The sequence below is a fragment of the Mustela nigripes genome, chromosome 3 (genome assembly GCF_022355385.1).
Source record: "Mustela nigripes isolate SB6536 chromosome 3, MUSNIG.SB6536, whole genome shotgun sequence".
Classification (NCBI taxonomy): Eukaryota; Metazoa; Chordata; class Mammalia; order Carnivora; family Mustelidae; genus Mustela; species Mustela nigripes.
Genome location: NC_081559.1, coordinates 143872308 through 143900137, shown reverse-complemented (window position 1 = coordinate 143900137; position 27830 = coordinate 143872308). Strand labels below are relative to the sequence as shown.

General features: G+C 43.4%; 1 protein-coding gene across 4 annotated transcripts in view; it reads left to right on the top strand.

Moving 5' to 3' along the window:
- Positions 1-27830, top strand: part of TPD52 (tumor protein D52) — a 102525-nt gene that overhangs the window by 57195 nt on the left and 17500 nt on the right. For all 4 annotated transcript variants that reach the window (XM_059394764.1, XM_059394763.1, XM_059394762.1 and 1 more), the window contains exons 2-3: positions 21435-21550; positions 26575-26723. In XM_059394764.1, the coding sequence (XP_059250747.1) occupies positions 21435-21550; positions 26575-26723 (265 nt within the window). The remainder of the gene's footprint in view (positions 1-21434; positions 21551-26574; positions 26724-27830) is intronic.

The window sequence follows — 27830 nt, the reverse complement described above, 5'->3', positions numbered from 1 at the left end:
CCGGAAGTGGAAGAGTTCCCACCCGGAAGTGGAAGAGTTCCCACCCGGAAGTGGAAGAGTTCCCACCCGGAAATGGAAGAGTTCCCACCCCATGGGGCTGTAAGGATGATATAAATGCAAACCGATAGTTGTTTTATTATTACAGAAAATCACGTTCACATTCCTGAGCCTGCCATTTAAGTTCAGCTCCTCCCTCACTGTTACTCCGAGTGTGGTCCTGTGTGCTTTTTGGGTTCCCTCTTCCAGTGTGGGGATTAGGTTCCCCACACCCACACTGAGCAGTTCTCAGACACACCAGCAAAGTTTCCAAGAGCTCAAGTCAGTTCTGACACTGTCTACCCAGAAATAGCTGTCACTCCAGTCCCTTCAACCTCCCCCAACCCCTTTTAGATGCTGGTTATAAGCCCCAGGCTGTTATCTGTGCTTCTGACCTGGCCTTCTACACATTGGAGGTTCCATTTACCTCCTCCTTAGGTCTGAATAATGTGCTAGAGCAGCTTACAAAGCATAGGGAAACACATTTACCAGCTTATTAAAGGGTATGATAAGGGATATGACTCACCAGCTTGATGATGAGATAAATAGGGTGAGGTATGTGAGAAGGGCATGGAGCTTCCACGGTCTCTCAGAATGTGGCAGTCCTCAAAGCCATGCGTTCACCAGCCTGGAAGCTTTCTGGGCTGGGTCCTTTCCGGTTTTTGTGGAGGCTTATTTGCCGTCCTCAAGATCGTTTAAGGCTGCCCTTATCTGATTGAACCTGCAGGTCCTCCAGCCTTCCCAGTGGGTGTGGTGGGCGGGGGCGGGTAGGAGGGAAAGGGCCAGCCCTCTAATCACGTGACTGGTCCTTTTTGGCAACTCGCAGCTCCCTTTGGTTGGGGTCCTTAATAATGAGAGATACCCATTTCACCTTTAAAGCTCTGTCTGAAGCATTTTCAGGAACTGTGTCTGAAGACCAAACACATGTGCTGGGTGCTGTGAATAACCAGACAGGTATTTCTCATATCGCACGTGCTCGCATCCTCCATCACCTGGAGCCTGTTCGTGACATGGACTCTGCTTGGTGATTACATCCTCAGGTCATTTGAATGTCATGTCTTGGCTCATTGTCTGGTGCTTAACCAGCTTGCTCCTGCTCCAGGAAGGACCCAGGCTTTGGAGGCCGATCACCTGTTTGCAATTCCAATACTTTAACGAATAGGTTTTTGTTTTTGTTTTTTGTTTCTTAAGATTTTATTTATTAGGACGCCTGGGTGGCTCAGTTGGTTGAGCAGCTGCCTTCAGCTCGGGTCATGATCCCAGGGTCCTTGAATCTAGTCCCGCATCGGGCTCCTTGCTAAGTGGGGAGTCTGCTTCTCCCTCTGCCTGCGCTGCCTGCCGGTCCTTCTGCTTGTGCTCTCTCTCTCTCTGACAAATAAATAAATAAAAATAATTTTTAAAAAAAGATTTTATTTGTTTGATAGAGATCACGGGTAGGCAGAGAGGCAGGCAGAGAGAGAGGGGGAAGCAGGCTCCCCACAGAGCAGAGAGCCCGATCCCAGGACCCTGAGATCATGACCTGAGCCAAAGGCAGACGCTTAACCCACTGAGCCACCCAGGCGCCCCCAACGGTTGCATGTTCTGTGCATATTCATTGACTGTTAACATGTTACCCCATCTGCTTTATCATTCTTTGTGTACGTATATGTGCACACACAGGATAGTTTCTGAATCATTTGAGAGGAAGTTGCATGCATCATGGGCCTTTACTCCTAAATCTTTTCTGTTTGTATTTCCCAAGAATTAGAGATATTCTCTTACCTAACCCCAGGACAGTTTCAACTTCAGTAAATTTGATATTGATAAAATACTTTGATTGAATCTGCCTTTCCATTCCAGTTTTTCTAACTGATGCAGTAATGTCCTTCATAGAATTTCTTTTTTCCTTTTGGGGCAGGCCTTCAGGCAGACTGGAGGAGGCACGTCCGTGTTGGGGAGGGCAATCTGCTTTACTCCGTGTCTACCGATTCCAGTGTTCTTCTCATCCGCAAACCCTTGCCGACGTACTACAACAGTGTTTAACCAAATCTCGGTATTTTGTGGCCCAGTCGGAATGACACACAGAGTCAAGCATCACATATGGACTCCTGGATTTCTCTTTCCAGTGATTTATAATCCACTGCTATTCTTAATTCTATCAGTGATGAAATTGTCATATATTTGGCCAGCTGGAGCTCCTTCCAGCTGCCTGCTGTGTCACTGTGACATGTCCTCAGTGTCCGATATTAGTGACCTGCCTCTCCTACTGGTGATGACATCATCTGTCTGTGTGCCCTGTAAGGCCCCTCCAAGTGAATTGTTGTATGTGTTGGGGAGTTTTTACATCAAGCTCTCCCCTAAATATCCCTTGAAATTAGGGAGAACCTGCTCATACATATTTGAGTGAAGTATTAATAGGCAGGTAGGAACTTAATATTCTTTATAGTCATTTTTATTTACTCCATTTTTATTTGCAGTAACATGAGTCATCTAATGGGTTACTGTTCTGTAGTATGCATCGTATTGGCTGCCCTAAATTAATTTATGAGCTGCTCATGGGCTCCCTCTGCTGGCAATACAGCACATACACACTTTTCTGGGGTTGTAGGATAGATCTGTTCTGCCCATTTTCTTTTGGTTGGTTTCTCTCCGATTATTACACAGTTATGGCTCATACAGTACAGACCCTTTTGGAACCTGATTTATTTACTGAATGTATAAAAAAGATCATTTCTTATAAAATCCGTACATTTCTACATCATCATGTTAATGTTTGGATAATTTCCACTTCCGTGAAATAAATCCAGCATTTAAATAATTCAGTGTTAGTAGGCATTTGTATTTATTTTTTTCCTATTTTAGATAGCACCAAAATGAACATTCCTCATACTTAATGCCACTCACGTGTTACTTACTAAGTTGAGCTTGATTAGTGGGTAGAAATGTGGCAGGTGTAAAAATACAGAGAAGAGATATTCTAGTTTGAGAAAATGGCCTAAACCAAGCGTAGGATGTTTTCCAGAAACAGGAAAATCAAGGGGAGGCCATAGTGGGAGATGGTAGGAAAGTAGGTATTATGGGACTCTTTCTAATTCTAACCATAAGTAAGCAGAATAGAAATGTGCTGGTTTCATGGGACGCCCCGGATGGCTGGGTCAGGGGGCTCAGATGCTGCTTCTCCCATCCCTTACTTGTTTCATTTCTCCTTTCCTCTCTGCCCAGACTTGGCAGTGGTTCTCTCACCTTTAGGCTGGAGGAGAAAAGAGACCCTTGGCCCCTCCCAGCAGGCATCGGATAGCTCAGGTTACAGGCATTATTGCTTTTGTCCATGACTCATCCAGTCATCTTCAGGGAAGACCTGTTGTAGGCACTGTCTGGATCATCCCCGTAAACAAGGGGGCCAGGCTGCGTGCCGGTGCCAGATCTGAAGCCCAAGCCCAAGCCTAAGACAGGGAGTAAGTCGGCACTATGGTAGAAAGTCCCTCATGGAGCAGGTTACAGGAAACTCCTCAAGAGAAAGAGTGTTAAATAGAGAGCCCTGTGGGCGTCTTCCCCATATGCAGGCATCTTGCTGGCTGGTCTGCACCAGAACATTCCAGGTGGGTCTGAAGTAGGGTGTGGTCAGTGAGAGAAGACAAAGAAAACGGAAAGCAGGAAAAAAGTTGGATCAACAGCTCCTGGTGGTGCCTCCTTATAGAGCAGGAACACTGGGCAGGGATTTCTGTGAGGTCAGGCCTTGGGCCTCCTCGGGATGGCGCATTTAGGGATGGGAATATGGTCAGGAAAACTGGTGAATTCAGTTTTAGGCTTGTTGATTTTGAAGTTCTTCTCGAATACCCAGTGGAAATGTCCAGCAGGGCAGAACCAAATCTTACCTGGTTTTTCCTACTTTGGGCCAGTAGTCCCAACAGTTGGTGATGACTAGTCACAGATGCAAAGGCTTCCCTCCTTGTTTGGGCTGTGCCAGCAGACACTTTCTGAGTCCCCGCCCTTTCAGCCTCTACCTGTGGGCAGCCTGCTGTCCATTTCCAGAGTCATCTTTGTGAAACATTTTGTTTTGTCTGAACCTTGCTCAAACACCCTCAGCAAATTTTTGCTGCGTGTTCTGTGAAGTATAAAAGTTGTCACTCCAGGTCTTTAACAGTTTGTCTTCAAGCTACATTTCCATCTTTTCTGTCTCACCGCTTCCTTCTACTCCATACACGAATCTTGCATCAACTGAATTTTTGCCATTCCCTTAATATGTCCCATGCTTTTCCCACCTCTTGGCTTCTGTTCTCACTTTCCTTACCTGCTACGGTGCCTTGACTGGGATCTGACTGGAGAACAGCTGATTCAGAGAGACAAGATGTTATAGCAAGATTGTTCCTAAGCAGGTAGGGTAAAAATTGTAGACGGCACGTAAATTCTCCATCCTCATATTGACAAATACGGTGTGCAGCGTCCGCATGAGCCATTATTGGCTTTCTTCATGCCACATTGATGAGAGCCCAAACTTCAGAGTGGGCGTCACCATAGAAAATGCAGTGCCTGCCCAGAGGGGGGAGGATGTGGAGGCACAGGGGGACTGGCAAGGGGACATGTCCCCTTCTGTGTGCTGCAGCTGGAGCGAGTGCTGGGACTCGTCTGGGATAGAACCTGGGAGGGCTTCTAAGAAAAGGTGGCATTTCTGCCTGAGTCTCAAAGGTTGAAGGACTTCAGAAGGCAGAAAAAAGGTAGCATCGCAGGCAGAGGGTGTAACATGGATGTCACCGCTGAAGGTCAACGACATGGGACATTTGAGGGCTAGCGAAAAGTGTGGAGGTGGCTGTGGCTTGTGTTGTATGTGTGTCTGTATTAGATTTTGGTCTTAGTTTGGGCTGCTACAATAAATTCCTATAGACTGGGTGGCTTATACCAACAGACATTTATTTCTCACAGTTCTGGAGACTGGTAAGTTCAAGATCAAGGTGCCAGTTGATTAGATTCCTGGTGAGAGCTCTTTTTCTGGTTGGCACATGCTGTCATCTTATGTCCTCACATGGCCGAGAGAGAGAGCTCTCTCTCTTCGTTCCAGGATGCTAATCCCATCCTAGGGGATCTTCTCCTGGCCTCGTCTGAACCTGATCACTGCCCAAAGGTCCCACCTCCTACTACCATCACTGTGGGTGAGGGTTCAGTATATGAATTTTAGGGGACACAAACATTGAGTCCCTAAGACTTTCTACTGACATTCAGTCCCTAAGACTTCCTACTGCCTGTGGCTCTAAGAAGAAGAAGAAGTATTGAGAAGGAGAACTGTTTTTTCTACCTGTTACTTAGTGACCAAATGTAGAGGGTATTCATAGGGCCAGAGGCCAGTCAACCACACTCTAGGCCAGAGATGTGATACCCATCCCATGCCCATCCCATCGCAATTAAGAGATACTTTGGGTTTTAAGAAGCCAGGCTATTCATTTTTTTACAATAATAATAATCATAATAATGAAGAAACCATTATTTTCCATTTCTAACTTAACAGCATTTATAGTTGCAAATTCTGGTAAATTTTAGAAGAAAAAGGCAGATTTTTTTGTTGTTGAAAATAAACTTTTAAAAACTCAAGATAAAGTCTTGCCAAAAATAGAGTACAACATGAGAAACAAAATAGAAAATGAATCCTAACTTGAGATGAATGTAGACTGTTTTGGTGCAAAGATGTTGTATACAGTAGACACAGATTTGTTTTTTTAATGACTGAAATATTTTAGGTTTTGTATTTGCTTCCAATCCAGGGAGAGTGTATTTTTATCAGGTCAATTTGCAGAGGTAGAATATGGCCTTTTTTGGTTAATGCTGTGACAGACCATTGCCCACCTAGAAGGATTGCCTTTATTTTTCCCTCCTTAATAGTAGATGAGCCATTCATTCAACAGCCGCAGAACCTTCCAGAGCTACCCCTTGAGCAAAGGCAATGGTTAACACAGAAAGAATCTGCTAATAGACTTGTGTCGAAGAAGATGAATTTGGTGACTTAGAAATCTTGCTTCCAAGGTCCCTGAGACCCAGGCACTCTGCAGGGCGTGGGCAGCGAGCGGCAGTTAGGCGGTTCCTGCCTGTTATGGAGCAGGTTAATTGCAGACCTGCAGGGGTGTGGCCGCACACCGGGTGGGGGCCAGGATCCTGGGAGCTTTCCCTTCAGAGTTGATTCGTCTCTCTCGGATGTCTACGTCAGTAAAACCCTGTCTTTCCAGGGAAGGAAAGGGGAAGAAAGAGAAAAGGAGGGAAGGGGGGAGGACAGATTGAAAGTTTTGTTACACTAAGCCAGACGTTACTTTAGATAAAGTAATAATGGAAACACAGCTTTATTTCTAGAGGAAGTTGTACTTAGGAGGCTGATCGCTAAACCTGGGAGCTTGGCTTTTAGGACTCTGTTGTAATCCAGGATGGAAAAAAGTATCACCCCGATGGCTTTTGTAGGAGATTACTGACTGGTAATCCTTCCTTGTCCTAGAAGATTAAGTCCGCCCTGGTGTAGTTGTGGTCAGCTGACCGTTTGTTAAAAAAAAAATTGTGGTTTCTTGTAATTGTGCCAGTGTCTGACGTTTGCTTGGACTGTTTGTACATCTGGAGATACTGGTGAACCTGGCCCTCCTTTGTTTACCTGTGAAAGCGCTGCTCCCCTGTGCTGGTGGGTCCATTGTTGACTGATATTAACAGCAGGTGGTGGATAGAGCCCTGAGGGTGCTCCAGATAAGTCATTTATTAAACAGACTTGCTTGTCCTAAGGGTGCGAAGGCTCTGAGAAGGAAATAGCACACCGGGGCCAAGAAGCCAGGGTCTTCAGACCCTGGGGTTCCTTTCTTCAGCAAGGTTGCATGGGACTATGACCAGAGCGACATTCAACTGAAGGGTCCCAGGCACTTATAAAACGATGCGTTCTGCGTTTTTCTGGAGTGGACTGTAGAGAGATGGATTTTGATGAAGATTACCAGTCCCCGTTTGATTTTGACACAGGAGTGAACAAAAGCTATCTTTACTTATCTCCTAGTGGAAATTCGTCTCCATCCGGATCACCTACTCTTCAGAAATTTGGTAACTATTAATTTTCTAAGGTTAAATTTGTTGTAACAAAACTTGGACACGACCTGGGCTTTGTTGTCTTTAAAATTATTAGTGTCAAGAGCTACCATAGTGTTGCTGTGTTGAAACTAGTGAAACAAAGCTGTTGCAGAATCCAAGCAGAGAGAGATGGCTCATTAACTATTTAGCATGTGTTTATTTATACATAAAACTTTGATTTTAAAGGTGGTACTTGATAGACACTAGAGTTCTTCTGATCACTTTGAGTTCATTGAGCTGATAAATCACAAAAAAGGGAGAATTGGAAGGTCTTTGCTTGTGGCCATAGATGTATGGTTTATTAAGGACCCTTCTCCCCTAAGTTTTGTCTTTGTTAAATGAGGCTTAGGCATCTGAGGCCCTGATAGTGTTTAAGGCCCTGCTAGTGGACGTCCTCGATTTTGTTCTGGAGTCCTGAGAGCAGCAGACAGAAATACCTAGGCAAGAGATTTTTTTTTTGAAAAGAAGACCTCAGTGTTGCTGTACCTCGGGAAGCAGTCATTCTTCACAGGTGTCAGTATGACCTCGTTCTGAAGGCCAGGTGCTGGCCGGGAAAGTCTTCGTTTATACTCACACAGGGCAGCAGGAGCCCGACCATGTCCTCCAGGCCAGTTCGCTCATTCTACAGGGAAAGCCTGGAGACCACTAGATGACCTACTCTGAAACTTACCAGAAGAAGTAAGCAGATTTTCCTAGAAGTTAATTTTTTCCTTATTAATGAACAATAGGTTTTAAGTTTACAGAGTGGATCTTTGAGAAGGAAGCGGTAAAGGATACAGCAGGAAACATGCGTCTTAAGTATTTTCAGTTGTGTACATGCCGACAGTAGAGAGTGTGCTGAAGCCACATTCCTCTAACCATTATTTGTAGCTGTAGTGACCTTTGGGGATGGTTTGGATTTCCAGGCGGGGAAAAAATGTTGAAGATACCAGGTTAGAGCTGGTTTCTAGAAGTGGGGACTGGGAAGCAGCTGTTAGCAGTTGGCTGGGAAGCCCTCTCCCCTGCTGCCCTCTCCTTGTCCTGGGGGCCCACCTTGGACCTCTGTAATGTGGGGGATCTCCCCTATGTGTGGCCCCTAAAAGGATGGCATCCTCCATCCTAACTAATAAATCCTACACATAGAAAATGCCTCAAGAGCAACACACGGAGGTTGCCTGAGTGGCTCAGTTGGTTAAGCATCTGCCTTTGGCTCTGGTCAGGATCCTGGAGCCCCAGATTGGGCTCCTTGCTCTGCAGGAAGCCTGCTTCTCCCTCTCCCTGCTTGTGCATGTGTGCTCTCACTCTCTCTGTCTCTGACAAATCATATCACTCAGTGTTTAAAAAAAAGAAAAAAAAGCTACACACGATAGGTAGTTCGAGGTGGGCGGCCGAGTAAAGCCCAGGTGACAAGGGGCCATGGAAGCAGATATTGCAGTTCTGTGACTTCAGGTGGATTTTGGTGATTGTGCGCAAGGGTTTGAGATTCATGGAAGGATTTGCCTAGCTTGTTCTCGCTCTCTTCTACTCTCAATTTATCTCTTTTCACCTCCTTTCACTTTTCCGAGTTGCAGTAATTTCTGCCTTTGGATGTTTTCTGTTAAAGCATTTGGGAAAGTTGACAATGTCTCTAGGCAGATTTCAAACAATTTTCTTTCCAATCCCTAATAGCAGTGTAGGAGATTGGGCTCATGATATTAAAAACAAAATTATATATATATATATATATATATATGCATATGCAAGTGAACAACCAAAATGTACCCATTAGTGCTCAAGTTTAGAATTTGCTTTAATTAGAAAAAAGGAGGGGGAGAGAGCATTAAAACAAACAGAAACCACCTAAAGCGGTCATTTAGTAAGAACACCATGATCCTAAAATACCAAATAAAAGAGGATCTAGAACAGTCATCAGCCAGCTCTGTGCCCTGGACCCCTCAGGGCATAAGAAGCCTGCAAATCTCTCTGAGGTGTAGATGGAAGGAATACTGTGTCTTGGGTGCATTTGTACTCTTTGTATTTCTAAGTAGGAGCTCTTAGGACAGATACATTATAAATACATTTAAAAGTTCCTGTGGCGGGGCGCCTGGGTGGCTCAGTGGGTTAAGCCTCTGCCTTTGGCTGAGGTCATGATCTCAGGGTCCTGGGATCAAGCCCCGCATCAGGCTCTCTGCTCAGCGGAGAGCCTGCTTCCTCCTCTTTCTCTCTCTCTTTGCCTGCCTCTCTGTCTAGTTGTGATCTCTGTCAAATAAATAAATAAAACCTTTAAAAAAAAAAAAAAAGTTCCTGTGGCTTTTGGTCACCATACTTTTCTTTTTTCCTCCTTTTTAAAAAAAGATTTATTTATTTTAGAGAGAGCGAGCAAGCTGGGGTTGCGGGAGGGTAGCAGAGGGAGAGGGAGGGAGAATTCCTTGCGGACTCTGAGCTAAGCGCAGAGCTCTTCACCGGCTCAATCTCAGGATCCTGAGATCACGATCTGAGCCATCAGGAGTCGACTGCTAATGGACTGAACCATCCAGGTGCCCCCACTGTTCATCTTCTTAATCAGCAGACAAGTAGTGCACAAAAGGGACCGATGTTAAAAGGAATCCTACTCAGAAGGGTTGGGAACACTGATCTGAAAAGCATATTCTTTGATACTTATCCAGGCCATCGTGGGGCAAATGAGAAAGTAATGAGATTTAATCTGTGGGCAGAATGTTCCTAAGAAGCAGTCTGAGTGAAGGAGGGGATGAGGGCCAGTGGCTAGAACAAAGAGAGGTCTTTTATTAGGGATTTTTAAACTCTTTGATAAAACCAGCCCACATCAGAACACCCTATAGGTTATGACCCACAACCCTCATCAATACCAATACCCAATAACCAAAGCAGAATTCTGTGGAAACAGAACTCATCTTGACTATTCATGATACACCCTGATGATATCTTACTATTCCATTTGTTCTTTTTAAAATGCTCATTTGGGGGGTGCCTGGGTGGCTCAGTGGGTTAAAGCCTCCGCCTTTGGCTCAGGTCATGGTCTCAGGGTCTTGGGATCTGCCCACGTTGGGCTCTCTGCTCCACGGGGAGCCTGCTTTCCCCCTCTTTCTCTCTCTGCCTGCTTCTCTGCCTACTTGTGATCTCTCTGTGTCAAATAAATAAAATCTTTAAAAAAAAAAATGCTCATTTGGTACTGCTCAATGGATTTCACAGCCCATGGTTTGAAAAACTGATTTATAATTTTCAGAATCTGGAATATTAAGTTCCATTAGGGATGTCAGTCTTTCTTGAGCCACAGTTCTTCCCTGCTGCCCGAGACAGTACCTGACATCCATGGCTCAACAAATGGCTTGATGAGTGAATGAAGGAAATGAAACTGACAAGGACTAATTCACACTCTATCTAGTTCATTTTCCAAGTGTGAACATGGAGGCCAAGAGAGGTTCTGTGAAGCCTCCATGTCACGGAGCTCAGTCAGCCTGCATTGGGTCTCACACTCATCCCTCGGTCTTCACGCCAAGCCAGCGTTTTGTTTTGTTTTGTGTTTTTGATCACACTCTCCTGGTCTCTTTGGGGATGGATATTACGGAATAGGTTTATCATTCCAGGTGTAATATTTCCTTCATCAGGGGCTTTACCGTGTATGGTGTACCGGGTTCATTCATTCTGTCTTGGACTTGCCGATTAGCACAGCTGTTTCCCGCTAGTGTCCTTTGCTGCATTTTCTCTTCCTTTCAGTGAACGCCTTTGGAGAGAATTTCCCAAGCCCTGATTATGTAGAACCATTCTTCCTCTTAACATTTTTTTATTTTTTAACACAGAGAAAAACATAGCCCTGTTGTATAAAACACCTTTGGTTATTTCTAGTGACTTCAGAAAATAGGAACAGGAGCCATTTAACAATGTGACATTTTTAGTTTTATGCTGTCATATTTGAAATTCTAAAAACATGGGGGAAAAATCAGACTGGAGTTCTCTTAGCTCAGAGTCCTTCTTTCTGTCCTGTTTTATTATGCTTTTTGGTTTCTACTCTGTGTTGTTCTCACTTCTTTTTAGGGAAGTCATGATTCTTGAAAGTTAGGCATAATTAATTGTGAAGATGTTAAACAGTAAATGTATGGTTTACAAAATAAAAATCAGAGCAGAATTGAAATTATGAAGAATTTCCTTATTCCTGCAAAGGAAATATAAGAATGGTAGTGATTTCCTCCCTGGGGATCCCCAAATTTCTCCATGGCTGACCTTTGTTCTCTCTGTGGAGTGTCCTAGTTACTCATTTTACACTTGATTGGGGTTGGGAGGATAGGTGGTTCTGAAGTTATCAACTGAAGGGCGCCCCCCCCTCCTTTCTATGATGAAAGAGATTTAAGGGTCAGTTCAGGAGTTTCTGGAGGAGGTGAGTAAAGCCTTTGGAAATACTAATGTGTTCTACCTTTCTGATCTTTCTTCCCTCTTCCATTCTTTTGGTGAAGTTGGGAGAGGGTGACCTTTTTGGGTGGGAAGTTGACTTCTCTTCTGTTCAGGGCCCTGATCTCTGAGAGGTGAGTTTCCTAAGCTCTCTGGACCCCTCTGGGTCCCAGTTCTCTTTTCCCTTTTGGACCCCCCCACCCCCCGCCTCAGCGCACTTCCATTTCTCTCTAGTGGCCCTGACGCTGCCCAATTAATCTCCCAGGTTCTGGTTCTTTCCCCAAACGGAGTGGGTCAAGTTTCCTCAGCTTTTTGTTCCTGCTGCCTTGATGGACGGCAATTACTCATCTCCTTTTTCTCTCCTACTGTTGTACTGTTACTGCCACGGGTGAATGTGGGAAAATTATATCCTTAAGAAATATAAAGTGTTTATGGCCTGTGCTACTGCATCTCCTTCATTTGAAGATAATCCGTGTCAAATAGCCGGTGTCCCATACCTCCCTGGCATTGATTCCCCGGTTTCCAACCTAGGGCAGTTTCACCCCCTGCAGGCATTCCGGCGGCCGCCACTGGAGCCGATTCTGAGGTGGATTCTGAGGTGATTCAGGTTGTCACAACAGCAGTTGGCTTTGGGAAGGGAGGGGACATGCCCCCATGCCACATGGGATGAAGCACAGGAGAGCCCCCTCCACAAAGAGTTACCCTGCCCAGCATGCCCCTCGTGCTGTGGTTGAGAAGCCCTTTGGTTTTGGAGTTTCTTGAAAGGGGTCTCGCTTGTTTAGGATCTTACTTTGCTGTGGAGATCTCCAGATATTCCTCTGCCCCTGCTGGAACTTCGTTGCATTCGGAAACACAAGCTCCAGAGAATAGGGACCCCAAGCACAGACTTACAAGAGGAGAAATAACTTCATCTTTTGATCTTGTTGGATAGACCACTGAAGACATTTTGAACTCTATGTTGTATCTCTTTGTGTCTCCAGGTTTTAAAAAGGCACGCATGTCCTCTTGTGCCTAAGGAAAACAATCCTTAGAGACTGAAGTTTTTTATTCCGACCCTCGTCCTAAAGCCCTTGTTGCCTCTTTAAAGACTGTGTAAGAGAGGTGTATACGGTTGTATTTCCTAGAGGAACTGCTAGGGCTCGATTATACTCTATCAGATTCTCTCTTGGGTAGGCCCAATGTTAACTAAATAGCAAATATCTTAGACTCCTCCTCTGCAACGTCTTCCCTCCTAAGTGCATATCTTGGGAGCAGCGGACATCATATTCTTCCCTCTGGAGTATCACTTGTGTGGCACCCCCCCACCCCATAAAGGCCTGGTGCTTTTGGCTGTGAACATACTTTGTAACATTAATGTATATGACCTCCAAATGTAACAATCTTAGTATAGATTATGTATGAGACAGAAGTTGTATTTCTTTAGAAAAATGTCATTTCATGTGTTTTATTTTTTTAAATTTTATTAAAAATTTTTAAAAGATTTTTCTTTGTAACAGAGATAGCGAGGGAACACAAGCATGGTTGAGCTGGAGAGGGAGCCTGATATGGGGCTCCATCCCAGGATGCTGGGATCATGACCTGATCCGAAGGCAGACACCTAACGATTGAGTCACCCAGGCACCCCTTATTTTAAAAAAATTAAAAAAATTTTTTATGTCTGTTTTCAATAGAAAAACCTGTGTAGGTGAAAGCAGTGAAGTGAGAATGAGATATAAAACAAAAAGTTCAAGATATAGGGACGCCTGGGTGGCTCAGTTGGTTAAGCAGCTGCCTTCGGCTCAGGTCATGATCCCAGCGTCCTGGGATCGAGTCCCACCTCGGGTTCCTTGCTTGGCAGGGAGCCTGCTTCTCCCTCTGCCTCTGCCTGCCATTCTGTCTGCCTGTGCTTGCTCTCTCCCCCTCCTCTCTCTGATAAATAAATAAAATCTTAAAAAAAAAGAAAGTTCAAGATATAAGGTAGACAGTGAAGAGAGACAGCATTCTTACTCCAGCTCAACTGTGTACCTTCCTGTAATTGATTTGTTCCGAGAGGGCTAACGAGTGTCTGTGTACCCGTTACTGAGCTGGCCTGAAGATGCAGGATCGGAACATAGTGCTAAGGTCAAAGGTTGCCCAGGCCATCAGGCTGTGTTCTAAGTACAGTCGACATTACAGACTGTTATACTCAGAGCAGGGCCTGGGCATGGATGGGATCCAGGGAAAGGCTCCAAGATCAGGAGACACTTAAAACTGATTTATTGAAATAAATGGGAATGGAAATAAGGAGTGGGTTTCCAGAAGAGAAAATAATATGTGCAGAGACATTAAAAAAAAAAAAAGAGCATGGCCATTGGAGGTTGTTGTACAACATCATGAATGTTGTTCACGCCACTGAATTGTATGCTTAAAATTGGGTTAGGATGGCAACTTTTATGTTGTATATTTAACCACACAAAAAATTAAATGGGCAAAAAAATGTATGGGAGGCACTTTATTTTACCTTTTGAATTAATGCATTACTTTAAAAAAGAAAAAAAGGCATGTTTTTGTAGGAACTGCAGCTTGGAAGATGTGGTGAGTGTTGGGCAGGTAAGAGCAGTTGGGGGGGATTGAGTAGGTAGGGTGGGCTCCAGACTGTCAAGAGCAAGAGCCTTACTGGGAAGTGGGAAGCTCTAGAATGATTTAAGGTAAAGAGTGCTATGGTCAGAGTCCTGCCTTAGAAGTTTACTCTGGTAGCAGGGTGGTGAGTGGATTGGAGGGACCGACCATGAGGGAGCTTTAGGGCAAGAATCTGAGCAAGAAATCGCCAGAGCCAGAATCAAGGCAGGAGTGGTGAGTTTGGAGGGGCTTGAAGTAGATGTCTGGGGGAATGAGATGAGGCCATATCTCAGCAGTAAGAAAAATCCTGGGTCGTGTTATAGGAGAGGAGATTCCAGACCAGGGTTTGGTGCTGATGCCTTTTAGATGTCACATGACATCATGATTGACAGCTGTCATGTTGAAGATGCAGGGGAGACACCGATGATGCCAGGTGACAGGGGAGATGGCAGATGAAGGAGCCTACGAGCCATGCTTCATGGGAAGAGGATGTCGACAGGTAACTAGGAAGACTTGTAGCATATGGAAAAGTGGGGCAATTGCACATCCTTACTGAAAACCTAATACCTGCCCACTCTTGATGTTCACAGTCCTTTACGCTGCTCCACAGAAACCCAGAGAGTCAGGTGGTAATGTGTGTGTGTCGTTTTTAAATATGTAATGGGTTTTGGGGGAACAGGGACAGGGCTCAGTTTCCTAAGGCTGCCATAACAAAGTACTCCAAATTGAGTCACTTCAAACAACAGACATGTGTTCTGTCTCTGTTCTGGAGGCTCGAAGTCTAAAATGAAGGTGTTCTGGGGCTGTGCTCCTTCTGTAGGGAAATCCTTCCTTGCCTCATCTAGCTTCTGGCGGTTGCTGGCAATCCCCGCCTTCTGTGCCTTCTGCTGTATCCCTCCGGTCTGTCTCCATGATCATGGGGAGTGGTTCCTGGGCTTCTGCTTGCCTGTGTGTCCATGTTGTTCTCTCTAAGTTTCTGTGTCTACATTTCCTTCTTCTTATAAGGACGCATTGGGTTAGGGCCCAGCCTAATTTACTGTGATTTCATCTTGACTGTATTTGCAAAAAAGCCTGTTTCCAAATAAAAAACACATTCGAAGGTCCTGGGGGTTAGGAAATGAAATGTGTCTTTTTGGGGGACACAAGTCAACCTACAGAGCCATCTAATTTCAAAGTTCATGGCTTTAGCTACTCTTGAAAAAAAAAATCTCCAGCCCCAATTTCCTCATCTTCTTGAATAAAGTATTTAAATAAAATGATGCAAAATTTTTTCAGATCTGAAACTTTATGAAAATGGCTAAAAAGTTTTTGAATGATAGTTATAGAAAGTCTTTTTTTTTTTTTTTTAAGATTTTATTTATTTGTCAGAGAGAGAGAGAGTGCACAGGCAAAGTGGCAGGCAGAGGCAGAGGGAGAAGCAGGCTCCCTGCGGAGCAAGGAGCCCGATGTGGGACTCCATCCCAGGACACTGGGATCACGACCTGAGCTGAAGGCAGCTGCTTAACCAGCTGAGCCACCCCGGGGGCATACCAGTTATAGAAAGTCTTGAAAAGTAGTTGATCTTAATTGGGTCAAGGGTCAAAGGTGAATGGAAGGGCAGTTGGGTGGGTGCTCCAGTGTGAGGTGGGACGGGCTGCAGCCATAGCCCGGGGCGGAGGGGTGCTCACCAAATCCTAATCATGCTGTCATTGTCATTGTCATTGTCGGTTCAAAATTTGTATTTAAAAAAGGCTTTTTTGCTTCTTTCTCCAGTTGAAATTTTTGGGAGGATATGTCACGTAGGTGGGTATGCATGGGACAGGGAAGAAAAACTTGGTTTGAATAAATCTTTAATTGGTACATCAGTCCAAATAAAGCATTATCAAATGCTTTGTTCTTGGCACGGTGAGTAGTAGCAAGATGAAAAGAGGACGATGGGACATCAGGACTTTATAGTCTGACCTAGGGACGTGGTCAAGACTGAACTCTTTTTCCATTCTTCCTTGTTCTTCCCCACCACGCTTGCTCATCACACACATTTCCGACCGAAGCACTTTGTTTTCCTCCAATTACCAACAAGTTCTCAGAAGCGTGGGATATTGTATTTCATCTCTTCCAAGGCACTGTGGATTTTAGGATGTACCATTAGAGTATTTGTTCATTAAGGGGAAAAATTGCTACAAGTTAAAAGCCCAAGAGACACTGATTTAATTCTACTTAAAATTTTGTATGCTTATTAACACTTTTCGATTTATTCAGACACATGTGTTGACCATGACACTCCCGTCCATGTATTTTTTTTTTTTAGAGTAAACCAAATTACCGTTTTCCTGCAACACCTTCCCATGCATTGCCTAGCTTACTGGAATTGCTTTTCTGCTGGGAATAATCCGTGTCTCGCTTTATTTTCCGCACACAAAATGTTGTGATGCAGGCTTTCTTGAACGAGAGGTCTGTGATGTTCTCAGTCGCCGACACCCGTTTTGCAAATTTTGGAGCACGTTTCCCGGGTGACAGCTATGCCACAAGGACTGCTTAATTGATTGGCTGTTCTTGAGTTCCCAGTTGTAAATGTAAGGGAAAAAACTGTTTTAGGATTGATGGGGCGTGATCCCGCGGTCTGTGTTCATCTTCCCTGTCACTCCACTGGCGGTGGGCCTCTCACCTGGGCTCCTAGCCATTCCTGGCACTTGGTGGGCTCTAGGCTCGCTCTCCACTGCAGAACTCTTCAGGGGGAGACAGGCAGACTCTGCACATCTACAGGAATTAAGGAGGTGGCTAAAATAGTAACAACCAGAAGGAACAAATTATCCCCAATCTCCGATCACTTGGGCTCTGTAATGGTATCCGTGACCTCCAGCTGGGGTCCACACGTGCTCTTACACCCTCGGGGGATGTTGGAAGGCCCTGGAGAGGAGGCCCCAGCCCTCTGCTTCCAGCTTGTCCTTTGTCCTCCCTGCTCCCTGGAATTTCTCTAAAAGAAAGTGAAGGAGCGGGCGCCTGGGTGGCTCAGTGGGTTAAGCCGCTGCCTTCGGCTCAGGTCATGATCTCAGGGTCCTGGGATCGAGTCCCGCATCGGGTTCTCTGCTCAGCAGGGAGCCTGCTTCCTCCTCTCTCTCTGCCTGCCTCTCTGCCTACTTGTGAACTCCATTTCTCAAAAAAAAAAAAAAAAAATTTAAAAAAAAAAAAAAAAAAAAAAAGAAAGTGAAGGAGCAAGAGTTTGGAGTCGGAAAACCTGCATTTTTAATCTCACCTGTGATTCTGGGCAGATTACTAACCGCAGAGGCAGAGGGTCACACTTTTCTGGTGGGGATAAATCATACTGCTTTCATCAGGCGTTGGTTGTAAAATGTTTTTTTTTCAAAATGAGATAATGTGAATCTCCCTGGTTGGTGGATTAGATCTCAGTAAATATTGATCATATGTTGTCCCTCTTTGCCATCTTTGAAAAACAGTTTTCCATCAGATTCTGAGAACTATTAAAATTAATGATTGAATAAGAATTTTTGGGGGAGTTCTTAGGGTTTTAAGTAATTACATGTTAAAATGTTCCTGTTTCCCAACTTGTGTTGTGAATGAGAAGTCAGTATTTTTTTTTCTCCTAAAGCCAGACTCTGCCTCTACAATAAATATTGCACTCTTGCTGAACATAGGGGGAAATTGGATAATACCTAGAAAAACTAAGGCTCTAAGTTTGGAGAGACTGTACATTTGGAAGAGAGATTGCTTTTGACCTCCTCTGCCAGGTTCTTTTCCTTTGTATAGAGTCTATTTTTTTTCTTTATTTTTAGAGATCTTATTTATTTGACAGAGATCAGAAGTGGGCAGAGCAGCAGGCAGAGAGAGGGGGAAGCAGACTCCCTGCTGAGCAGACGGCCTGATGTGGGGCTCTATCCCAGGACCCTGGTTCATGACCTGAGCCAAAGGCAGAGGCTTAACCCACTGAACCACCCAGGTGCCCCCTTTGTACAGAATCTTAAGTATTATTGCTTCTAGGTCTCTTACAGGTGTGAGCTTCAGCCCCTACTCTTGTCTTCATCTGTCCTTTGGAAATCAATGATTTTAAGTATATACTTCCAAATCAAGCTCAGTTCAAAATTGTAACCCCACCATGCATTCAGGTGTGTTACTGTGGGCGAGTTGCTCTGTAAGCTTCAGTTTCCTCCCTTGGAACTGGCAGAACTCTGCATCACAGAAGTGGTGTATGTAAGTGATGTAATGTGTTTGGACCACTTAGTTCAGATTTGTATATTATACATAGAATGTACTCTGGTGGTGCTGGCTGTGGTTATTCATAATTCTCTTAAGTCGTGATGTTATGTTTTTGTTGTTTTGCCACTGATTTCGATATCTGCCTTTTTTGTTCTTGTTTTGTGTTCCTTAATTTTTTCATCCCTCCCCACCCTGTTTGGTTACCCTACAACAAACCACACCTTAAAATTGAATTTTGATAATTTGCTGCCACCTACAGGCTGATATGGAAAAAACCAGAACCTGTAATTACTAGTGATTGGGAATATAAAATCTCAAGGTTATCTTGATGTCCTGAAGCCAGCTGTGGACAACTACATGTCCCCCTTTTCTGAGACGTTTGTTTTCCCTGGCAGCCTAACTAAATACTTGGATAGTATCAGAATCCCCCGAGATTGGAATTGGGCAGCTGTGCATAAAGTGTTATTAGTAATTAGATATTACGTTTTCCCCCTTAAGCAGATTTACAAACTAGTATTTATTAAAAAAAACATGAAAGAGCCTTTGTTTTTTAAGGTATTGTTTAGCACCAGAGTTTTTTGGGGATTTTTTTTTTGTTTTTTTTTTTTTTTTTGAGTCCTGTTCTGGTTGGAGACTGGAGAAGTCTGAACAAAACCTTAAAAATAAAATAAAGAATGTTTATAATTAACTCTGTGTGGTTCTTACTGCATTGTCATATACGATTGCTACCGTATACTCCCATCTTCAGTCTCATACTGTCTCGTCACGTAATCTGGCACAGGGGATATGTTTGCAAGCACACACGGGCCCTTCTCAGTGATTTCTGACGATACATACCTTATCCACAGTTTGATTTGGCTGCAGTTGGAGTATGAGGGATCCAGTGGAGCAGGGGGTAGGTCCAATAAGGCCTGGGTGCTAAACAATGGGGAATTTTGTCTGGAAAACGACAGGGAACCAACCACGAAAGGATTGGAAGCCAGACAGTGACATGATCCGATTTCTATCACAGAATTCTCTTGGGCAGTCTGAAGATATTTTAGAGGGGGCCTGCAGAAGCAATTACTCATTGAGCTTTTTTTCCATCTACAGATTGTACCTGTCACACCTGGTCTGTGCATTAGAAAGCTTAATCATATTCTGTTTCCACCTCTAGTTCGTGTTGTTTTTTAATTCTCTTATTTGTATTACTTTTATTCCTTAAAGTGTTCTGTAAACACCTTCCAGATAGGCTCTCTTTTGGTACCGTTACGCTAGTGATGATAGCTGTTACAATTATTAGGTGCCATTAGCAGTTAATATGTGACAGACCCTGCAACAGGTGTCTTTGTACCCTGTACCCGATGGACATACAGGCTGTGTCATTGATGCGTATACTTTGAGGTTTGCCGTGGTGCTGGCCGCTTGTTGAACAGCGAGGTTATTTTCCCTCTTTCCTTTCCTGTGCCTGTAAAGTCCGTCATCTGCTGCCTGGCATCTTGATCTGGGCGGGAGAGCACATCGCTCTGTGACTGAGCTAGCCTGTCTCAGAAATAACCTGGGGGTGTTGGGAATCTGCGATTGCTCTAATGCCCACTGACAGAAAGAGGCAAAGAGCAGGAAAAGGAGGAGACGTTTCTCTGGTCCCCTGTGCCAGAAATCTGTTGCCAGAGGAGACTGAAAACCCAGACCTCTGAGACATGGAAATGCACACACAGAGCTGTGACTAGGATAAGGCAAGGGAGGCCAGCAGCCACCTGCCTCAGCTGTAAAATTTAAGAGGGCACCAAGATGCTCTGCGATCGAGACCAATAATAGATTAATGCAGTTTTCAGAAAAATTAGAACAAAAGCACAGTGAGCAAAATACTGAACTTTTAAACAGAGACAAGATCAAGAATGGTACCGTGCAAAGCCATTTTGGAGCCTGAGGTGGAAGGAAAAGTCCATGATACTGAGCCCATTTAAAATTTTGATATTTTGTTCATTATAGATTATTTGAATTAACTTTGATTTTTTTCAAAATATTAAAAAAGTATTAAAAAAAATGGGGGGGTACCCCCTTATATTTTGCACTCAACATTTGGGGGGCTGCTCATGGACCCGTTGCATGGGTGACTGGGGAGATGAGAGGGGAGAGTTGTTGAGGATCAAATGCCTCCTTGGCCACTCAGAGAAGTTCTTAAGTTCTTCCTGAAGGACTCCTAGTGGTTGGCTCTGTGCCAGGGGAATGGCTGTACCTTGTTGGTCTTAAATAATGTGGAAAACTTGTATGTTGCTGTTGATCATTTCTGTGTACATTGGGACTTTTAAAGGTTATCTGGGTTTTTATATAGATATATATGTAGATAAAAAGACATATGTATAATATATATCATAATGTCTGTGTTACAGATATATACCTATAATATATAAAAATAAAGATACATATAAAAAGACATGTATAATATATATGTCTGTTACAGATATATACTTATAATACATAAAAATAAAGATATATGTATATATTTTTTAAAGATTTTATTTATTTATTTGACAGATCACAAGTAGGCAGAGGCAGGCAGAGAGAGAGTGGGAAGTAGGCTCCCTGCTGAGCAGAGAGCCCGATGCGGAACTTGATCCCAGGACTCTGAGATCATGACCTGAGTCGAAGGCAGAGGCTTTAAACCACTGAGCCCACCCAGGCGCCACAGGAAGGTGTTTCCTACCTCCACTAACAATGGAAAGAACTGTAATAAACTTTATTTTTAAAATTTTTAAATTTCTGTAGGTGTTGAGTTTGTTCAGTTCTTGACTAGATTAAGTGCTAGATTTGGTTAGCAGAGGAAGCTAGAGACATTTACAAACCCCTTTCCTTGTTAGTGTGAATTACTAGTCCTGCTGATTTACTAGGTTAGCATTAAAAGTCCTGGCAAGATCCCATTCACGGCCTGCTCTGACTCTTCCACTTTGCGGTAACTATATTGTGACTGAGCAAAAGAACAGAAGCTACGCCATTGCTGTATTTTCCAAATTCATACTTGGCAGAATAGATAATTGGGTAGTTTTTTAGTGGTAGCTCAGACTTTTGTCCTTACAGGAAAAGCCAGGCCATTTGAAGGTACAGAAAGTTGATGTGTGGGTCCAGTCTAATTGTTTTATTCTCGCGGGGGCAGTGGAGGAGCCTAAAGGAGCATTTTACTTCACATACCTTACAGACATTTTTTTTTTTTTTTTTTAAATTCCAACCAGGTCTGCTGAGAACAGATCCAGTCCCTGAGGAAGGGGAGGATGTTGCTGCCACGATCGGGGCCACGGAGACCCTGTCAGAGGAAGAGCAAGAAGAGCTGAGAAGAGAACTTGCAAAGGTCAAGACGCATTCCTTTTGGGACTTTGTGCTTCGCACTCACAACCTCATTTGTGCTTCTCAGGCACATGGTAACATCTCCTCCTCTGTTCCAGGGGAGAGAAAGCAACATACAGTGACCTGTCCTAGAGCTCTGGCATTGGGGAGAGGAAATAAAAGAATGTGATGCTTTCCTGTGAATACAGATATCTACTGGGTGAAGTGGGTCTGAGAAGTAGTCGGGAAGGAGGAGCACTAGTGAACGTGACCTGGGGGGCCCCACTGGGTCTAACACTCTTGGCTTTTCAGCTGCATCAGTGCCTGTGTTCTTCCCTTCGCTGTGCTGTGGATATACGTGGGCTCTTCCAACCTTCTTTCCCTCCCTCCCTTTCTCTTTCTCTGTTATTCGTAAAATTAACCGTTTGAAATCAACCACAGCAGTTAACGCTTTCACAGTCTTTTGCTGCTGTCACCTCTGTGTAGTTTCAAAAACGTTTCCATCACACCCAGGGGAGACCTGTAACTCATTAAGCTGGGATCCTCATTCACCCCCGCCCTCACCCGCTGGCAGCAATAACCTGCTTTATGCCTTGTTTTCTATGGATTTACTTCTTCTGGATATTTTATTTAAGTGCAACCATACACGTTACCTTTTGTATGTGGTGTAATGTTTTTGAGGTTCATTCTTATAGCATGTATTGTGAATTGGTACTTAACTATTTTTTTAAAAAGATTTTATTTATTTATTTATTTGAGAGAGAGAGAGAAAGAGACACACACCCAGCACGTGTGTAAATGTGATCTAGGGGAAGGGGCAGACGGGGAGGGAGAATGACAAGCGGACTCTGGGCTGTGTGTGGAGCCTACACCGGACTTGATCCCATGACTCTAAGATCATGACTTGAGCCGAAATCAAAAGCTGGATGCTTAACTGACTGAGCCCCCCAGGTGCCCGTGGTGCTTTATTTTGAATGATAGTCCATTAGATGTGTGTACCACATTTGTTTATCTGTGTGTCGATGGAGGTTTGGGTAGTTTCCACATTTTTCCTATTGCAGATACTCAGCTAAGAACATTTATATAAAAGTACTCGTTCAAATACCTATTTTACCTATAGACCGTTGGGTATATACCTAGAACTGGAATTGTTGCATCAAATGGTAACTCCATGTTTAACTTTTTTGGGGAACTGTCAAACTATTTCCCACAGCAAGGATGCCATTTTTCATCCCAATCAGCAATTTCTCTACATATTTGCCAACATTTATTATTCTCTGTCTTTCTGATTATGGCCATCCTAGTGAGTGTTAAGTGGTGGTATGTCATTATAGTTTTGATTTGTATTTCCCTACTGACCAGTGATATTGAACATTCATGTGCTTATTAGCCATTTGTGGATCTGCTTTGGAGAAATGTCTGTTCAAATCCTTTGCCCAGTTTTTTAGTTGTTTTTGTTGTTGAGATATAAGAGCTCTTTTCCTATTCCGGATATTAGACACTTTTATCAGATAGATGATTAGCAAATATTCTCTCCTATTCTATATATTGTTTTTTCACTTTCTTCATAGTGTCTTAATGCACGTAAATTTTAAATTTTGATGAAATCTAATTTTTCTTGAGTTGGTGGTGCTTTTGGTGTTATATCCAAGAATCCCATTTTCAAAGCTCAGAGCATGAAGATTTACCCTTATGTTTTCTTCTAAGATTTTTAGCTCCTGTATTTAAAATGCCTTTGATCTGTTTCAAGTTAATTTTTGTTTGTGGTTTATGGAAGACATCTAGCTTCTTTCTTTTGTATGTGAATATTTAGTTTCTCCAGTGTGCCTGAATGAATGCTCATGGCATCCTTGTGAAAAATCAGTTGCCATTGATGTAAGGGTTTATTTCTGGACTTTGGTTCTATTACATTCATCTCCGTGTTTATCCTTTTGAGAGTACCACACCATTTTGATTATTATAGCTTTGTGGTGAGTTTTGAAATTGGGGAGTAGGAGTTCTTTACCTTTTTCTTCTTTCTCTAAATTGTTATTTAGGGTCCTTTGCAATTTCTTATGAATTTTGGAATCTACTTTTCTACCCATGAAATGTGCCCTTGGGGTTTAGATAGGGCTTTTATTAAATCTGTAGCTTGATCTAGGGGCGTTTTGGCCTCTAAGCAATATGGAGTCTTCTAGTCACTGAACATGGAATATCTTTCCATTTATTTAAGATGTCTTTAATTTTCCTTTTAGCTGTGTTTTGTTGTTTTCAGTGTATAAGTCTTGTATTTCCTTACATTTATTCCTAAGTATTTTATCCATATGTTATGGATACTAGATCCTTATCAGATATATTCTTTGTGCCTTAAAGATCATTCTTTTATATATATATATATTTTTCCATTTTTAAAATGTGTATTATATATATATATATATATATATATATATATATATATAGTATATATACATTGACTTAAGGAATGGTAGCTGTGATGTACTGAGCTAGGTATGTTGGCAGCACAGTCTAACCAACAAAAGTGGGGAATGCACTGGGCCATGTTTTTTTTTTTTTTTTTTTTTAAAGATTTTATTTATTTATTTGAGAGAGAGTGAGAGAGAACATGAGTGAGGAGTAGGTCAGAGGGATAAGCAGACTCCCCATGGAGCTGGGAGCCCGATGCGGAACTTAATCCCGGGACTCCGGGATCATGACCTGAGCTGAAGGTAGTTGTCCAACCTACTGAGCTACCCAGGCGTCCTGTGGGCCATGTTTTGTTCAGTAAGATTGACAGTGGTCTTTCTCTCCAGCTGTCATTAGGGAAAGGGAAACTTCAGAGGAGTGTTAAGGGGTATTTATCTTTTAAGTCTGTTCTTTGGAGTATCTGATACGTTGGAGTTGGGCTAGAGAAAGAGGTAGTGGAAAGCTAATAGTGTGCAGTGAGAATTAGCCAGTAAACTGAGAAGTGGAGCCCAAAAACCTGGGTTGAAATTCTGGTTCCTACATTGTTAGTTTGATGACTTAGGGCAAGTCATTGAACTTACTTGATTTTGAACCTCATGCATTCATTGTTGCCTTTTTCTTTCAGAGTCCACTTAAGTGTGACTTCCAAAACTGGTACAGAATGAGAGGTCCTGTCTGACAAGCACAGAGGTCATCTTCATTCTGGACCTGCATTCTAATTATTGCCCTCTTAAGAACTCCCTTTGGGGAGCTTGGGTGGCTCAGTTGGTTTAGCTTCTGCCTTTGGCTTAGGTCATGATCCTGGTCCTGGGATGAGCCCCAAATCAGGCCCTGCATCAGGCCCCACATCCCCTGCTTAGCTGGGAACCTGCTTCTCCCTATCCCTCTGCCTCTTCCCCCAGCTTGTGCACACACTCGCTCTCAAATAAATAAAAATAAAATCCTAAAAAAAAAGAACTATGTTTTGTTTTGCTCGCCACTTCGCTTTTGATTCATTCTTCTCTCCTTTTCTTGAGTAGTATTTTTATTTTGTGTTCTATAAAGATTTAATCAGTGAAAACAGTTTATTTAACAATGCTATATTTTTAAAAAGTTCATTTTATTTTTTAAATTATTTATTCGGGAAGAGGAAGAGCAGAGGGAGAGGGACAAGGAAACTCTTGTCCAATGAGGGGCTCACTATAAGGACCCTGAGATCATGCATGACCTGGGCTGAAACCAAGAGTTGGACACTTAACTGAGCCACCCAGTTGCCCCCATCGTATGTTGATTTCAAAGGCCATGCTGTCTTTGGAATCATAGAAGTGTGAGGTTGAGGCTGAGAATACGGCTTTGCAACAAGCCATGAGAAACATCTTTTGAAGGGTCTTGAATATTAATGACTATCCCACCCTTTCAACTTCCCGGGACAGAAGGTCTCTTCCGAGTGAGGTCTCTTCTCCTTGTGGGTCTGCCTCTTGCCCTCTGTTTTTCTGACTCTGACTTTTCTTCTGCTTCATAAGTCTTTTTCTGTTTTCCCTAGCTTCTGCGTAGAGTTTTGTCCTCCTCATCTATTTAAGCTATTGTATCTCCTCATCTCACTCTGCCCTGCCTGTACTTCAGGGTTTCTTTATCCAAGTCTTTCCAGCTTCTACTTCAGTGTTACCTCAGTTTCTCAAACTGGATTCCTGAATGAGAGAGCCTGTGATCATGGAGCATCTTTTATAGCAGGCCCATCACTGGGTGGTGGCCGCTCATTGGGTTGGCTGTCCTTGGGTCAGGGGCCTCCCTCTAACTGTGCAGCTAATTAAGCCTGGTCAGTCAGCATCAAGGGGGTCCACACGGGACTTCTGGGGGGCTCTCTGGTTTGATTTACTTACAGCTGTGGCTTTGGCAGGCCCTGGGATAGTCATTTCCAGTATAAACTCATACAAAATGTACAGGAAGGTTGGATTTCAGTTTGACTTGGCTATGGATATTTGAGTGGAGAGTGGTTTGATTTGGTACACAAATACAAATTTTGTGGGCATTCAAGTGGAAGTGTCCAGCTGGAAATACAGACCAGGGGTCAGAGAGTGGATGGCAGAATAATTTGATTATTGTCTGTGTGGAGGTTTGAGCCCTAAGCTTCCAGGAGATAGCAGAGTAAGGAAGTATAGAGAGAGAGGAGAAGCCTAAGGACAACTCAAGATAAAAATACAAAGAAGAGGAAAGAGGGGTACCTGGGGGTACCCTCGGTTTGTTAAGCATCTGACTCTTGATTTTGGCTCAGGTTGTGATCTCAGGGTTGTCAGATAGAATCTGTCATCATGCTTCACACTGGATATTGAGCCTGCTTGAGAGTCTCTCTCTCCTTCTGCCCCCCCCCCCCACTCCATTTGTGTGCTCGCTCTCTATTAAAAAAAAAAAAAGAATGATTATAAAAACAAAACAGAAAAGAGAAGCTCTACAGGAGAGATCAGCATGTAACCAGTTAACTTAACAATATGCTGCATGTTGTTTTTAAAGAGACAAATGAATCAAATGTTTTTAAATGACTCCAGAATTTTGAGTACAGTTTTGCACTAATAATCTTCACTTTTTGAATGACTCTTGCTGTATTTTTGCCCCATCTCCCCTTCCTCATAGGTAGAAGAAGAAATCCAGACTCTGTCTCAAGTGTTAGCAGCAAAAGAGAAGCATCTAGCAGAGATCAAACGGAAACTTGGGATCAACTCACTGCAGGAACTAAAACAGAACATTGCCAAAGGCTGGCAGGATGTGACGGCAACATCTGCGTACGTTCCCTTGATCATAAATTTTTCTAGAGAATGTAAAGGATGCTTTTGCTCCTTTTGTCTGGGCAGGAGAACTGAAAGGAGATGAAGATGCTTCTGTAGCTCTTCTTTGGACTACACAGGGCTCTCCCGCCCAGTCCTCAGGTGCATCTGACTCTTCTCTAACTCTGGTCTTCCACACTGTTCTAGGGGATAGAAAGAAAACCAGCCTCGTCTGTGAGCTGAAGTAATAACATTTAAGTTCCAGCAGTGTTGTATGTTGACTTGCTGGAAATGCATCAAGTTGTCCTCAGAATGACTGCGTAGGATGAGAGGTGAGGTAGTCAGAGAGAAGGAAACAGGATCAGGGAAGGTCTGAGGTCACAAAACTCAAAAATGTCAGGGCAGGATTTGAACTCTGGGTTGACCAAGTACAGAGCCAGTCTTTCTTCACCCTTCTCTCTATACAGCGCAAGACTCTTGGTTCATCACCTCCGGTGGGTGCTGGTGGCAGAGGCCCACCCCTCAATCTTTTTGTCTTTTTGATCACACAGATTTTGATATGGTGTGACCATTATGCCGTTTTGTGTCCCTGCACACAGAGGAGCAAGCTTCTAGGGACAGATTCTGAAGTGCGTTCTTTACTGTCTGTGTCTTCGTTCCCGGCGCTGAGCTGGTGACCAACGCAGTGAGGCTGACAGCATCCTGACAGGAAAGCTCTAGGTGCCCGCCCCCTTTGAGCCACTTTCTCCTACAGAAGTCCAGGGAACTAGTCTTTTGACTGTGTATCACCATAAACTTTTGTTTTTAGTATTTCATCTTGATGGGATAAGTAAAAATGCTCTCTGTAACGTGAGGATCTTAACCTCTTTGTGGCTCTCATATTCATTTGTTTTTCTTTTCCCTTCACTAATCCCTGAATAGATGGGAAGAGGGAGGTGGTCAGTGATAGCTTTAGGTTCTAGCAAATACCACAGTCAGGTCATGTTCAGTGTCGCACCTTTTATGTACTCTGCCCAGAGTCCCCAAGTCCTTATTCGGTAGCTCTGCAGACCTGCAAAATTAAAAGGAAAAAAAAAATTCTTGATAGCCCATACAATTTATTTGAATAATAAAGTACACTTGGGC